Below are 16749 nucleotides of genomic sequence, written 5' to 3'. Positions count from 1 at the left end.
GTCCTAAAGCCTTTCATAACTTCGGGGTATACCCATACTTTCTCATGCACGCATACACGCGTATGAGCGTCAGGGGCGCGCGTGCCTCCACGGCAGCTACGCACGATGTGTGGCAAGTGGACGCAACGCAGACTCTGAATCCGGTTCCGACGTGCCGACGACACCGATGCCTGTGCCCACAGAGCGATCCCAGGGCTTCTTACCCGAACAGCACTGAATGGTAGCAGCTGAGAGACGGGTGCGGAGCGAGGGGCGGCCGAACCCGGAGGATTTCCCACGGACCGGACCTGCTCCTCTGTCTGTCTCCTCACACACGGATGACAACCAGCACACAAACCCCTGCTGAAAACTTTCCGCTCTGCATCTGACGCGGGGATGTTATTGACATTTTTATTTTTTAAATAACAGGCTCCAACAACATAGACGCCGTCATGCAGGTGCAAACTGTGGCCTAGCGTTGCTGAAATGACTCGCTCGGTGCTGACGCGGTTCATCGTGCCATGCCAACCCCGCATTGTCAGATGCCATTTTACCCTGCGTGATCCCGGTGTCTGGGATTCCTACATACTGGGCCTGTGGTGTCAGTAGAAGTTCGTGAGGCAGGAGCAAAACAGAGCTGCTGCAGCGAGAGGCGACGCGGACACTGTGCGCAATTCGTGCTGAGGCGTATGGGTCCTGCGTACTCGAGCTCCCGGCTCCCACGCTGCTGCGGGGCTTCGGCGCACCGGCTGTCGGCTTTACATCTGGACCGCCTGCCTAGTGTCATCTGCGGCCTGTTCGGACGGTGCTCTCCCTGAACTTGTGTGTGTGTGTGTGTACCAGGGGAACCGGCTGAGTTCGCCTCGGATGGTGTCGTGTTAGGGAGGAGAGGCTGACTATTTGGCCCGGACTAGATCGGTGATCCACCGTAGTCAGCTGGACCCGCTGACTGCTCAAGGAATAAACAATAAAGACGCTCATCCAGCGCAAAGTATGGATTTTGCGTAGCGAAAGTCGCGCATCTTTAAAGGCGACGCTAGGGTGACATTGCAGTCTTCTCGCCACATCGCCCATTTCGTCGTCCGACAAAAAAGAAAAGCGTGAAAGTGGAGGATCGTCCGTCGTACGTATCGGCGCAGTGGGATTTGTACGTCTGGTCGGCGTTCCCCCCCACCCTTCCCGCGGTGACGGTTATGGGTCGGAAGCGGTGTGTCGGTGCAGATTGTTCCAAGATGGCGGCCGGGTGCTGCGGGGTGAAGAAGCAGAAACTGTCGGGATCGCCTGGGTCTGGGGGTCCTGGCGGGGTGGGGGCGGGAAGCGGGGTGCCAGGAACCGGACATTGTGGCTCGGAGCTGGGGATTGGCTCCTCCGCGACCGTTACAGCGGCGGCGAACGTGAGCAGATCCAACGGCCTGGGGGGACCCGGGGGTATCGTTAGTGGCAGCGGTAGTAGTGGTGGTAGCAGCGGCACGAACGCTCTGTCCCCAGCCCCGGCCGGTTACTCTTCATCCGGCCTCTCCCCGAATCTCAGCCCGGGACCCGGCTCGGGAAGTGGAGGCAGAAAGATGGTGGTCTCGGCGGAGATGTGCTGCTTCTGTTTTGACGTGCTTTATTGCCATCTGTACGGATACCAACCTCCGAGAACACCCAGGTTTACAAATGATCCCTAGTGAGTATTCTCTGTCTTTTGTTGTTTTGCTGCATGTCAAAGCTCATTGATAGAATCAGTCTACTATCGCCACCCGCGGCGCCGCTCACAGCCTCCCACACGCATCCCGCTCCGGCTCCACGGGCACGGACTGTCACGTCGAAACAACCTTTAATTTTCTATGAATTTGAAGCGAAGAAGTCATGATCAGAGGTGAATTTGTTCAAGTTGGAATTTGGGCCTTGTCGAGGAGACTGTCTACACTGGCCCGCAGCCACACTAGCTTAGCATGGACGCTAAAATGAATGATCGGATCGGAAGTTATTGAGCTGGATCATCTATCAATGACTGACGCACCCTGTAGTTTATTAACATCTAGTCGGCACTTGGCATAATATACATTTTACGAGTATCTATCCCACTCGAACAGAGATAGCTAACGTTAGCTATGGCGGTTAGCTCCTAGCTCAAGCCAGCTAACCACCAACAGTTGCCGGGAGAGGGTGGAACGAGCTATTCGAATTAATGTCATCATTTTATCGCTTTATCAGCAGCAGCTTTGCTTGGCGTTATTAATTTTTCCCAAAATTTCAAACAGTAAATATCAAAAGCTAACATTTGTGCCCTTAATCTTTCCAGCTACCCTCAATGAACTCGGGATTGCCACATAATAGGCTTAGCTTTGTTAGCTACGAGCTACATTAGCGTGGTAGGGCAGCGCTAATGGGCTTGTATTAATTAATGAAATGGTAAATGTGTGGAAAGTCTAACATCACTGCAGGCTGGAGGTTTCCCTTACAGCTGCTTTTGTGTACCGGGGGATAATGTGGTTTCTAACAAAGCGAAAACAAGCCGAGTGTAGCATCGACCCATAAAGAGAAGGAGGCTCCTGCCCAGCAGTTTTGTGTCCAACTGACAGTATTCAATTAACAAAACAAATACTGTGTTTGACAAACTAAGACATCCACCGGACGTCGGATTAAATGTGTACGTTGACATTTATTAATTCAAAGGATTAATCCATGTTTTGTGTAACCGCCCTCCGGCGCCCTCCACCTAAACCCGTTCACCCCTGGACGTACAGTCGGTGTAATGTGATAGCATGTGACTCTGTAGGCGTTTTTACATCCATGTTGAGGCTGGGGGTTGTTTACCCCAGAAGACAGAACGGACTGTTCCAGTTCATCGACTTAACACAGGCCAGTTTGGGAAGTTTGGAGCGACTTGTTGACAGGGGCCGTGTTGAAGTAATGGGTGTATTGTGGTTTTAAATGTGTCATTCAATGGTCATATGATCAGAGAAGGCGTAAATGCATATTGTAAACAACGTCTGTATTCCTCTGCACACACATTTCAATACAAATGACAAAATGTTGCACAAGAAAACAAAGAAAGTACACAAATTTATAATATTATATAATACTCAACATTTCCATTATCCCTAAGCCTAAACGACCTAACCAGTAAGAGTTTGGCCAAACCATCACCATATGAAACCAAGTTCTAAACCCAACCTGCTCATTGTGAAGAGGAATGCAGACGGCTAATGCTCACCAATGAGAAACCCATACTTGTGGTTGGTGGTGTCCTGGACACATGCTTCACCTGGGGGCATAGTCAGACCGAATTATCGAAACGCCCAGAACAACATTTGACACAGAAACAGCACTCTGCAAACTTGGCCATTAAACTACACACTGTGACCATCTAGTGATAACTATTTTGAAGCAGTTGTTTTAAAGTTAAGGAAAATGGACCTTAGCCTCTTGTTAACATGCTCTTTATTTTATTAAATCATGGAGGTGCTGTTTTACCCATTTCAGTTTTGAAAATAACCCCTGTAGCAATGTAATATTAACAGCAAGTCTTCTCTAATGGAGGCCCACATGCTGACAGTTTTGCCTCAAATATATGATTATGTTAAAAACATTCAAAAAGGTTTCCACACTTAAGAAATGTCCATTCGCTGTGCATGTTATGATAGTTCTGCTTCTTGGACATGGTTTCTGTTCTGTCCTTTTTTTCAGCCCGCTGTTTGTCACATGGAAAATAGGCAGAGACAAGCGGTTGCGGGGTTGTATAGGTACCTTTTCTGCCATGAATCTGCACTCAGGACTCAGGGAGTACACCCTTACCAGGTAAGCAACAATGTGGAATCAATTCTTTCTTTGTCAAAGCTGTGATAGAGTATCTTTGTTGATAAATAAAGTAACTGTTGTAAATTAAAGTGAACAAGCAACACAGTGACAGGGGTGAAGCCAGCATCTCTCATTAATCTTATTGTTTATTAAAGGTTGAGTGTGTAAGATTTAGCTGAAAGGCATCTATTGGCCCAAATTGAATATAAAATGTAAAGATGTAAGATGTGAAATCATCCAAATTGGACAAATGGTTGTTTTCTTTACTCTATAATGAGCATCAGGAGCGAGTCCTCTCTATAGAGGTCGCCATGTTTTGTACAGTAGCCCATACTGGACAAACTTAAACACCATTTTAGTTTTTATGACAGCTGAAGTCTACCACAGGTTCTCTTTGATGTTTGGAAGGGGAGGGTGAAGTGAGGGGTATTCAGCTGCAACATGAAACTTCACCAAAAGATGTCACTAAATTCTACACACTGATCCTTTTAAATATCAAGTAACCCACATCACTCCTCTTAATAATGTAAATGGCTCATACCCAGAAATATCACTCCCACAAACATAATTTTTTTCCATAAAGATCCATGAATTATTCTCTGAGAAATCCACTAAAATCTTGCAATGTTAAAGTGAAATAAAATCCTGGATCGTCACCTACATGTAAGGGGTTCTCTCTTGACCCATACCACATCCTTCCACCAAGTTTCTTGGTAACCCTTCAAGTATATTTTATGTAATCTTGCTAACAAGGTAGAAAGTTGAGTCATACATGTTGTGGAATGTCTTCATTAGTACTTTTGACCTGAGGGCAAATGCCTCTGACCTGTCAAATACACTTAAACACACAGAAACATAGCTCTTAACTGCACTCGCATTACACACACTACAAGCAGCACTGTGGACAGACATTATAAGTGACTGATGCGACTAGTGTTCATCTATATTAGAGAAAATGTCTTCCCTGATTCTTCATCTCATGTTGTAAAATAAAGTGGAATCTTGCCCTCATTTAAAAAAAAAAAAAAAAAAAGGTAATTGTACTGGATCTAAGTTTTGAACCCTGCGCATGTTTATCCAACTGGTTTTTCGCCATAATTGAGTCAGCTACTAACTGAATTTCCTCCTGTAATGGTGTTTTCCATTGTGCCTTTTCTCTTGTCTGCAGTGCCCTTAAAGACAGCCGCTTCCCCCCTATGACAAGGGATGAGCTGCCTCGCCTCTTCTGCTCAGTGTCTCTTCTCACCAACTTTGAAGACGTCGGTGATTACCTTGACTGGGAGGTTCGACACATGCTTTGCTAAAACAGGCACAGACACAGAATAATATTTGCTTTGAGGATGGTGGTGCTTTACAGCTTTGGTCTCTCTCCTAATGATACTCAGGCAGCTCTAACACTTTTTTTTTAAAGATTTATTTGTCTGCACCAAAATTCTTTGCAACAGCAGCAACAAGTAAACGACCAAGATTAATTGTTAAGGGTGTTCCGATCAGGATTTTTGGGGCTGATATGATCGGCTTTCTCTCACCTGCTCTTTATCCAAATAAACACTACAGGGCTAAATCCTACTCAGAATTTTTTCAGTAAATATCCATTATTACTATTGAGTTGTTCCTTTTTCCCCTCAATTCAGCACCACATAAACTCCTATATCAGCTGTGTCTGTGTCACGTTTCACCTGCGCTGTCAGCAGCCGCAGGAGTCACGCTGTGCGGGATTTGAAAACAACCATATGAGCAAGACACACATTTCAACTCTCTCTGAATGTTTGGGAAATCATTTCAATCGCAGAAAGATGACGAAGACATTGCAATAATGCCAGAGAAAGGACAAATGTGCGTCCTGTTTGCACCGCACAGCGTCTGTCCTGCTGGGCTGTGACAGGCTCTCACCAGGGAGTCCCACACAGCGGACAGCAGTAGAGGAGGTTATACAACCCGATCAGACAGACCACTCGTGATAGATTCCCTATGCTATATGCAAATAAACACGTACACGTACCTTACACCCCAGTCCGTCCACTCCGCTCTGCATCGGCCAATCGGCCAATCGGCTTGCTGCTCCCTCACTGCGAGGGACAACTAGCCACTCAACAATATCACGACTGTTTGCTGTCCTGGCTCCCAAATGGTGGAACGAGCTCCCCATTGACATCAGGACAGCAGAAAGTCTGCGCATCTTCCGCCGCAGGCTAAAAACACATCTCTTCCGACTACACCTTGGTTAAGAAGATGATGGTCTAATAACCATCGTTAACTCTGGTAAAAAGAAAAAAAAGTTTGGCTTTTTTAAGCTAATGTACTTAAATGATTCTTGCTGTTCTGGGTCTGTACCCTTATGGTTGAATGCAATTATTGGAAGTCGCTGAGGATAAAAGTATCAGCTAAAGGAAATGTAATGTACATCACCCTGAAAGGTACACAGACGTTTTTTACACGAAAAAATAAACAACTTCACAACCAATTTACATGAAGGCTCACACCGCCAAAGCCCATGATGCAGCCATTGCACTGTTTAATCGATACTGGCATGTGCAACTCTCAACAGAGATGAGAAGAGAAGCAAGACGCCTCACTCATTGGCTATTTCCACCATCAGCTCCAGGGGGGGAGGATGTAATCATCTGACTACTTAAGTTAGAATACAAAAGTATTCACAGGTTCCTTCTCATCTCTGTTGAGAGTCGCAACTCATGGGTGACAGCTGTCGGTTGTGTCTCACCAGATCGGCATTTGAAGAGATCGCCGATCAAACTAATTAGAGGGAATATCAGCCGATCAATCGGAGCACCCTTAATATTTGTTTATTATCTTTTTATCTGAATAATAGTTCTCAAATAAATCAATAATCTACTCTAGCAAGTAGCTTTAAGTGCACCACAGTTCATCGAGCTTGATTGGGTGCTTTGCTGGTGCTTACACATTGAAATATCAATACCATTCATTAACGCAAATAGTGTATACAGTTTACACTAACCAATCAGGGGGGAATTTTCAATAACGTTGAATGTGGTTGTAAAATATAGCAGTGCTCCATTTTGCCGGAAGTGCTTGTTCTTATTAAACGTATTCTTTCATTGTTGTTTCTCACTTGATGTTTAGGTGGGCGTTCATGGTATTAGGATAGAATTTTTCAATGAAAAAGGATCAAAGCGCACCGCCACTTACCTACCAGAGGTTGCGAAGGAGCAAGGTGAGATCTTTTTGTGGACCCTGAGATCCAGCCTAGTCTGTGATCTTTTAATAAAAATGTACAAATCTAACTAAATCTGGATATTGTGTAAAACTGTTCTTTTTCACCAAGGTTGGGACCACATTCAAACCATAGATTCCTTACTACGAAAGGGAGGTTATAAAGCTCCCATCACAAATGACTTCAGGAAGACCATTAAGTTAACCAGGTAAGCTTAAACATGTTGTTTGAAAGAGTATCTCCTGCATAAGTTGTGTAAAGGGTTTTGTTTGGGTTCCAGAGGGAGCTGCAGGAAAGCTGATAAATTCACAATCTATGACACAACTTTGCATTGTGGGCAATCTCAGAGCAACGGGCAATATTTTGGGGCGTCCGGTGTAGACGGCAGATATCTGCACACTTGTTTACAGTCACAGTTTTTATCCGCACTAAACACAAACTGATACTTTTGTAGGTGTTTTAGTTCCAGGCGATGTTTTGGTGAATCTAAATCAACAGCTATAATAAATAATAACCAAATAATAAATATAAATAAGCAGATAACTGATGTATTTCGCTCTCCACACGGACTGTTTACCTGTGGGCCAACAAAGCCTGCTCAACTATGATTGTTCAAACTAGAAATTGAAACTAGAAGGCTTCCTCGCCCAAAATCGTGTTCCTCACCTACAGATTCTACACATTCACAGATGGGTTATGATTAGATAAAAAACAATCTCTCAGGTTTTGCTGCAGCAATTCTTTTCCTCATATTTCAAACTGTCCACAGCGAGACTGATAATTTGCAATGCTGAATCAGTAGGGCAGGTTTTCAAGTAGAAAAAAGGTAAAAAAAAAAGGTGTAGTGTGATCTTGTAAACTGATTGTAAAGAATCCCAGTAGGTGCAGCTCTGTGGCTTGGCTTGCTGTGCGTGTTCCAGCCTTGCTTTTACCGATGCATCTCTTCTCGTCCCAAGGTACCGTAGCGAGAAGTTGACAATGGGTTATGCAGAGTACATCGCCCACCGTCAGCACCATCACTACCAGAATGGCATTGGGCACCCTCTACCACCGTACAACCATTATTCCTGACAGCGAGCCGCATGACCAATCATTGGACCTCTCCGCGGACCTTTTCCCAGGAGAGCCCGCCCCCTCCTGGTCTAGCTATTTCTACTACTGTACCATTTTATGATGATAGTTTCCGTTGCCATGCTGGCCGTCTCCCAGACGTTGACATGGCAACGGGTGGCAACGAAGCATCATTTGATTCTGGCAAGAAATTCACTTTCTCTCTTTCTTTGCCTGTGGTTAAGTTTTTGCAGCATATGTATCCTTATAACTATAACCCCCTTTACTCATACGTTTGAAAATTAACAACTAATAGATTTTTATTAATCTTTTCAGCAAACCTAATCAGGTGTTTGATTCTGTGGATGGAAGGAAGTCTCTTTAGTAGATTAGTCTAACACTTATATTGTTTAGGCTTTGCTACAGGTCTACATTAACTAAAAAATCTTTAGTTCTCCCATTTTCTTTCTTGATATCCTGACATGTATAACCATGTAGCAAGGCAACTGCAGTTCTCAAAGGCTGTGTCATCTCTGTCCTGATTCCTCTCAAAAAAAAAAAATGATTGACTGCGGAGGTTATTGGAGCCTTGTAAACTCTTAGCGTTGTAGTTGGAACTATTTATTGGGAACTGTGTACTCCAAAGTATAAATAGTAGAATAGTAATGCCCTTTGACTGGCCATTGCTGGTTGTGTTTGTTGTGCGAGCTGTGTGTATTCTCGGTGTGTGGATAAGGACGTTGATCTGCCACGAGAACGAACGAAATTTCGAATTTTTATTTTTAAAAACTCCCCGCCGTTTTTCTTTCGGAAACCTTTCCCCTTGAGTGTTTGTCGTGTTTTTTGTGGTGGAACCTGTAAACTTGCGACGACGTTCCCTCTTTTTCAAATTACAGTAATCGCGGAGGAAGCCATTTGTCTGAGGATAATCACATCCTTGCTGGTGATTTGTTATGTAAAATGGGCTACAAGTGGGGTCTGCTCTCCCGGCAGTGGAGAGGGGCGACCAGGTGTAATTACATGTCCCTAAAAGAAGAAGAAAAAAATAAAAAAGACAACGCATGAACGATGCTTCAGTTAAAATTGACCGTCTGTTGGTGTCTGAGTTTACTGGCAGGGAGTCACTTTAACAGGGACATGCTATATCTACTTAAAGCCATATTCTCTTTTTATTCCACACTTTGTAAGAGTAGTCTGTTGTTTGGCTTGATGCATTTGCATTCTGTGCCACTGAAGCTGGTCACTGTTCCACCTCCGAATGCAAACGTATACCAACCAGCCTCAGGCAAGGCCGCATCACGAAAAGACACAACGTCGACTCAGCGGTTTCAGTCATTTGTCAGGTGTCGTGTGTAGTGCCCGTGTCGTCATGGAAACACTGTCTTGCCTTTTCAGACTATAGATAACCATTGTCACTCGTCTGTGAAGTACGTTATATTAAAAATTGTCTTTTTTTTTTTTTTTTTTTTATGAAGACACTTGACGCACAAAAGGAAGTGAGCTAATTAACGTGTGTGTCGTTTAGTAGTGCATGTCTTTGTGGAGCTGCCACGACGCAGCCAGTTTTAGTTTGTTGAAACCGCACTACCACCTGTTCTCCGATTAGTCCGCTGTTCAGCAGGGTCCCTTTGATCTGTGTGTCCACGGCACAGGACATATTTTGATTTGTGGTGTGTTTAGTCAGCTGTTGGGCAGCCGATCGGAGCAAACACGGCTGAATTAGTCGGAGTTGAATCTCTGCAGGGGGCCTGGCGTCTTACAGTTGAGGTCTACGAATAATAAAAAAAAAAAAAAAATGCCAGGGCTTTTTACAAAGGACTTAAGAAGCCATTTCCCATCCAAATATCACTCGTGAGTCGGCATCCACACACACACACACACACACACACTTCGCTAGTTTGGATTTACTTTTAAAGAATGTTACAGTTGAGGGTCATCGCCCGATCTGCTTGTTTTGGTTTTTAGTTTTGCGAACTGGAATTTTTGAGAGGTTCTTGTCACTTGACCAACATCTTTCTGCATAACAGCCTTTACTAACTGACAGGTTATTTTTATTTTTATGCAAAAATGTCAAGGGCTTTTGGCACTCCATCCACAGTAACCCGAAATGACCCAGTATTGAGTTGTGTTGCCTTAAATTAATGAGATAACAAGTGATGGACCAGGAGATGACTCTGGCCTCTGGCTCTGTCCCAGCTCCATCTTCACATTGCAGGGAAGGAAAGTGATAATGTTATTTGAATGCTGTCAATACTTCCTCATACACTCACATGGGGGCGTGTGTACGCCTACCCTGTTAGCTCACATGTTAGCTAGCTACTGGTCCTCGATTTCACTTAAAGCTCCACAGAGAAACACATTCTCTCTCTGTCTGACAGCTTGGTGTTGTTACCCGTCATCGTTTCACGCCTCCAGACAAATGTATGTTTATTTTAAATACACTACACAAAGACATTTCAGGGAAGAACAGTCAGGCATTCATCTCCTGGTCCATCAAATACAGCACAACCGTAATTCTTCTGCTGCAAAACCAAATTGACCATGCTCTTTTACATATGTCTTTGTATACACATGCAATGTGTTCAGTTGCATGTATGTCTGAGTATGAGACCTATGGTTTTATCCATGATATGCTTGATCTATGGCTTAGACACTCTTATTAACCATTAAGAGATTTAAAAGACAAATATGGTGCTATCGGACCTCATATTGGGGTGGTCACAGCTCGTGACTGGTCATGCGGACTCATTGATCATATCATACTTAAAAAGATGCTTCATGTAGGATTTTCTCTTTGGCACATCGCTGGGAATTGAGTCACGACGGTCACCGTTAAGAAAAGGCCCTGAGAATCTGCTTTTATTAACTGCAGTGTCGGATCAACTTCCTGTGAGGGGAAAAAAACGGATTCTCTTAAACAAAGAGCAAGGAGGGAAAAGTCTGAGCAGCAATGTGTCATCGGGGCTCTTGAATGTACTGTTGACGGTCGTCATGGCGAGTTTTACAGTGGTATATCAAGAGAAAATCCTCCATGTGTTACCTTTACTATCCTTGATATATGCAGATCTGTTCAACAGGTGTTTTTTTTTTTTTCATTGTTTTTTTTTTTCAACCCGTGCAAGTCAACACCCCTGCAGGTTTGAAAGGACAAGAAGTCAACACGTTAACCCCTCACCCCCCCCCCCCCCCCCCGTTTACTCCCTACACTGTGGCCCAACCTCACGGCCGAGTTTGTCGAGGTGCGATGTGTGTGTCGTTCCGTAGACAGTGGCGGTAATAGATTGTGTGCGTTGCCTCTCCTGGAAGATCGGGTGCTGCTTTTTAAAGAGCACATCCTTTCGTTTTCCTTCTAGCTGCTGAAAGGGCGAGGTTGGCCGAGAACCTTGTTGGACGGCGAGCATCTCACTCGATGCGACGCAGAGTAAATGTTTTACGTAGAACACGCAGAACATAGTCCTGGTTCTGTACTGATTTAACTGTTTTTTAAAAAGCATCGATACCTCATGAGACATTATGGAACGACGTTTCGTAGTTTGTTGTAGCAGATCGTGTTTTGGTTCCATACCGGGGTCAGAGTTCAGCCTCAGCATTCCCTGTGTGGTCATTCTCATGTGTCGTGGAATGCTCAAGCTCGTGTTACCTTCGTATGTTTGACTGAACCAAAGACGCCAGCGGCCATGCCCAAATGCTGCTCTTCAGGCCTGGCTTCCTGTCCTTCCAAAAAACACCCCTGCATTTGACAAAATGTTTTATGTCTTTTTATTCTTTTTTTTGTTGCGATTTCTCAACTGTCTTGACTTATGAAGCAACCTAATTTTTCAATGAATTTACATCTCTGAAACCGTACACGGCACGGTCATCAAAGATGGTTAAAATTGGTTGCCAATAGTTGTTACTTATTTTGTTTATTATTATTGTTATCATTATTATTGCTCTAATTTACAAAAATGAAAATCCCATGGTGTGCCTCCTAGCTTTATGGGTTTTTAAGTGTTTATTTTTTCCCTAAAGACCAGCAGTTATACTTTGTATAAAAGATGGATTTTTCCTTATTTTTTATGCCATTAAAGATGAAATAGCCTGTTTTCTTTACTCTGGACCCAGTAGCTGCACTGGTATAAAATCGCACTGATAGATGAATTAAAAAGTAAATAAGAAAAAAGTCTAAATGAATCAATAATAATAATGATAATGACAAATGAAATAAGATCTACAATAAACTTGTGTTTGAGACTTTTATTAAAAAAACATTTTAAAAAACGCACATAAAAAACGAAAATGACTGACTGTTTTTGTACATCGAATTACTTCTTTTCAAAAGACTATTTTGGATCTAGTTTCAAAATTATTTTAGTGGTTTTCTATGTTCTGAAAATGATTTTCTTCAGTTGCAGTGGCCTGATGGGCTGGGAGGGTTGCCTGGTGTAACTCCTCATACCAACTTTTTATTTCTTTTCCTTTTCGATTTTGGGAACTTTTTTCTCCTCTGCTTTAGTAACCTGAAAAATGTTGATGGAGAACTATGAACTGGGAACTTCAAATCCATCCCCTCCTGTAGAGCTAGACCCTTCCTCTTGAATTTGCTGTTAGTGTGACGAGACTTGAAACGGGCATTTATTAAAGATAGTTTGACTCCAAATGGAAAAATAAAAAAGATAAAAATAAACAAACGCACACAAAAAAAAACTAAGCAAAAAAAATAAAGCAAAAAAAAAATTGCAAAAGAAAAGTGGGGAGGGTTGAAAGAATATATATAGATGGGTTATCTGAGTATGTAAGCAATGGATGTGAAGGTAGTAGTTTTAAACATTGTTATTACCTTTTAAATCATTTATTCAATAAAAAATAAAAAATCTACTGAAAAGAGAACATGTGTCGTGGAATTTTCTTTCAGCACAAACACACTGATACAGCATCTCCCAAGTGTTCAAGTTTTAGACCTGGAAGATCCAGACTTGAAGGACTTTCAGATAGATACAATCTACACACCCCTCAGTTGAAGTGGTCTGCTGTCATGTTTTCTGTAATTTAATTATCTTTCACAGTTTTTATGAAAACGTTCCACAATATGGTCTGTAGAATTTTCCCTGCTGATCTGTGTATTTTTTCAAGAACCACATTTCATTCACACCAGAGATATTGGCTTTTACTTGATTTCTCCATGAAGCTAAAGCGCTCACTTTTCGTCAAGTAGTCCTGAGAATCTCCTCTTAAGCTGAAGGCCTCAGACTAAAGGAGGCGTCAAACATGATGTGATCTTTTCAGTCAGTGAGACACATTTCAATTTGAAGACAATATTCCTGTTTTTATCAAGTCTTTAGTGCAAGTGGAATATGTAATAGTTGTTCAATGAAGTCCACCCGTAGCACCTTATCCGCCTTCAACTGACTTTCCACCATGTGTTTTTCTATTTGTGTGTTTTCCATTTGCAGCCCTATGTCATCAATATCGAAATCTGATATCCACATTTCTATTGCCAGTTGTATAGCTGCTTCATGGGAGCTTTGAGAACATCAGAAATTCATTTCACATTTAGATTCATTTTAATTTGAACTTATTGTAACATTTATCTTTCCACGGTAATTTGTCCTTTGGATATGGGTGAACATCTATCCCTAATTGTAATTTCCTGTATCACGTACACAACTGTATCATTTAGTGATAGATGCTTTTCATAAAGTGTAAACCTCAATAGGCAGCTGTGAGGGAGTTCTATAAACAGTTCTATTGAGTCACATTATGAACTAGAATCACCGCCCTGTGGTTTAATGCTGCTTCGCCAACCAGTGCAGTTAGTCTACAAATATTCTCTGTCCAGACTTGTGAGGTCGCTGTGACCGTTGACCACTGAAATCCTATAATTTATCTTTGATTCCAAGTGAAAACTGGTCAAAATAAAATAAAAAAATCAATGAGAACAGACTGATATTTCATGTTCAAGAGACCAAAATATGTTTCGTGAGGGCCACTGACCTTGACCACCCAAAACGAATCAGCTAATCCGCAAGCCTCAGAGAACATTTGTGCCAAACTTGAAAGGATTCTCTTCAGGCGTCCTTGAGAATGACAAAACAGCGTCCAACAACCGTTGACTGTGCAAGCTGTGCCTGTTCTCCTGGCACCATCTTATGAAGTGCATTAATGTATCAGTGCTTTGTGTGTAATAACTCCAGGCATCACATTTCTATATGAAGTTTGGATCATGCAGGGATCATGCTGCGGCTCAGGGCGATGATTTTCTGGCTGCAGTAAAGATGCTGTTCAGTGCTCAGGCCAGAATCAAGCTATAAGATCCTCTTTAAACTGAACAATGGAGCTCTTCATGTCAAGTTGCCCTTCAGGACAACTCGAACAACTGCTGATGATCATGCGATACGACACAATCGTCTATGACCGATACTAACCAAATTTTGTGATGAGATCGTTTTCATTTGATTTGAAAATCATATCATGGCTTAGTTTAACTTTACTTACTGTCGTGCAAAGATAACACCTCAGACCCAAGAATGGTGTCAAAACCGCCATCCAGTGACTTATCCAGAGATTTTGTGGAATTACAGTTAGATGGCAATTCATAATGGAAACATCAATGCACAGTATTACAAGTTCCCAATGGGACTGTAACAGAATCAAATGTAAAGGGCTGGCAAATGTTGTCACTTAGTGGTATTAGGGATGAGCAGGTTCTGACAGATGCTTCTCAACAACCAGCAAATATTTGATCCATATCATCTATTCACTTGTTCAAAAGTGCCCTGTTTTCTTATTATATAGGACCAGCTGTGCATGTCCCCCATAATACCTTTTAATAAGTATGACTTTGTTCTAGTCTAATTCTATCAATGACAGTAGTGACATTACTGACTTTTTTATTCGATAAACTATTGATTTTCCATTATCTATTTATTTGTCGTGTTTTGTACTTGTATTTTTTTTTCTACTGATTTGTGTATGTGTGTATTAAATATGTTGTCTGAATGTACTTGTACTTTATGTACTTGTACTGTTGATACGTCTCAAGGGCTTATTCCTAATAAAGTATTTCTCTATAAAGAGTATCTTCCACCAGCTATCTATAGAAGATGTGAATCAAACATTTGTTTGTGCTGCCCAAAGCATCGGAAACTTGCACAACATCCTTCTTCTATGAATCATTTGTCAAATACTGTTTTTTCGATTCTTAGTTGTAGCGTCTATTGCCAAGTTGCTGTACTGGGATCTGTTGTATCAACTTAAATGGTTATTATTCTGTTAAATATTAATAGTGGTATTATCTGCCCGTCCTAGTCTTGTCTTTAATGCGGTTTTAAGATTCATAAATAAATCTCGATGCATGTGGAAATGGTGGCACCGTCATATCCATGTACGTGTAGAATTATTTATAAATCTAAATGTACGTGGAAGGGACGGTACATACAGATTCACAAATAGTTCTATATGCACAAGGATTTGTCAGTACCATCATTTCCACATGCATCGAGATTTATTGATCTAAACACACATTTAGATTTATAAATACATCTATACAGTAAATGTAACTAGAACGGCACTTGGTAGAGCAGGGCCAATGCAACCACATTTAAATCCACTAGAAACAGATTATTATTTGGATCTGCACCAAATTGCACACATTCCTAAATATCAGTCCCCTAAATATAGCTGACTTATTACACATGGTGACCGTGGAGCTGTGACTGTAACGAGGAGCAGGAGTCTCACATAACTGCTCCTTCGGTCAGTATCCACACCAAAACCACTCAGCACCCAGTCTGGAGAAGTCTGGGCAGGTGTATCTTAAAATACCTCGCTGCTTGTTACATGATATTCGGGGCTAAGTGCTCACAGATAGCTGAGTGGTTCAGAAGCGCCTTCGTGCAGCCACACATGAACCCAGCACTGGCCTGAGATCAAATGCAAACCAGCACTTTATTTTACCTCCTGCCTCTGGGGCCTCCAGCTGTCTGAATAAGTGATACCGACCTGTGGACGCATGGAGTGAACTGGTGTTGTAAAGACTGATTGCACCAGGTCCATTTTCAATCTCAATTCACTTTATTTTGTATTTTGTGTCATTTGTTTTACAAAATGTGTCAGCTCCATTACCCTGCTGTCACTAACCTCCATTTCCTTGAGCACTGATTATTTCTGTGCTGACCAAGAGTCTGGATGTTGGTTGTGCTGGAGCCAAGGAAACTTAATTTCCCACCAAGTGAATGAATGTTTTCCTATTGCCTCTGCCTTACATTGAAATAACTATGAGAGCACATAACCTGCGCCAAAGCCTGGCAGTCCCCTTAAATTCAATCAAGTTGGACCAAAATACCTTCACTCATACCTGTCAGTATTATTCTCTAGGAAATCAGAGGAAATGTCCAAAAGACGCCCTATTTCTCAGCATTAAAGAACCTAGAACCAGACCTAGGTAAAAAGTAGAATGGGCTTGTCCCTGACACATACTGCATTGTTCCACCAAGTTTCATGGACATTTGTGCAGTTTTTGCGTAAACAAACATGCCAACCAACCCACAAACAAATTGGTAGGGGTGAAAACATAACCTTCCTGGGCGGAGGCCAAAATGGAGCCAGATCTAATGAAAGAGACGCAGAGATTTCCCTGTGATCCCTCTTCTGTATGTGTCTGAATCTGCAAAGACACTTGAAATGAAGAGCAGCGTATTTAAACATTGTTCTATTCTTAATCCACCATCACCCTGAGGCCTCTTTGCAGCCGCTGCAGTGTT

At 42.4% G+C, this 16749-nt stretch overlaps 1 protein-coding gene across 1 annotated transcript; it reads left to right on the top strand.

Annotated features, from left to right (window-relative positions):
- Positions 1-722: 722 nt before the first annotated feature.
- ammecr1 (AMMECR nuclear protein 1) lies at positions 723-9851 on the top strand. The gene is made up of 6 exons (XM_053441015.1): positions 723-1648; positions 3655-3765; positions 4934-5048; positions 6868-6958; positions 7070-7166; positions 7915-9851. Exons 1-6 carry the CDS (start codon positions 1173-1175, stop codon positions 8027-8029), a joined length of 1005 nt encoding a protein of 334 aa, XP_053296990.1. The 5' UTR covers positions 723-1172; the 3' UTR covers positions 8030-9851.
- Positions 9852-16749: the final 6898 nt, after the last annotated feature.

Source organism: Pleuronectes platessa, chromosome 15, assembly GCF_947347685.1.
Source record: "Pleuronectes platessa chromosome 15, fPlePla1.1, whole genome shotgun sequence".
In the NCBI taxonomy this organism is placed as follows: domain Eukaryota; kingdom Metazoa; phylum Chordata; class Actinopteri; order Pleuronectiformes; family Pleuronectidae; genus Pleuronectes; species Pleuronectes platessa.
This window is presented reverse-complemented; position numbering and strand designations above follow the sequence as displayed.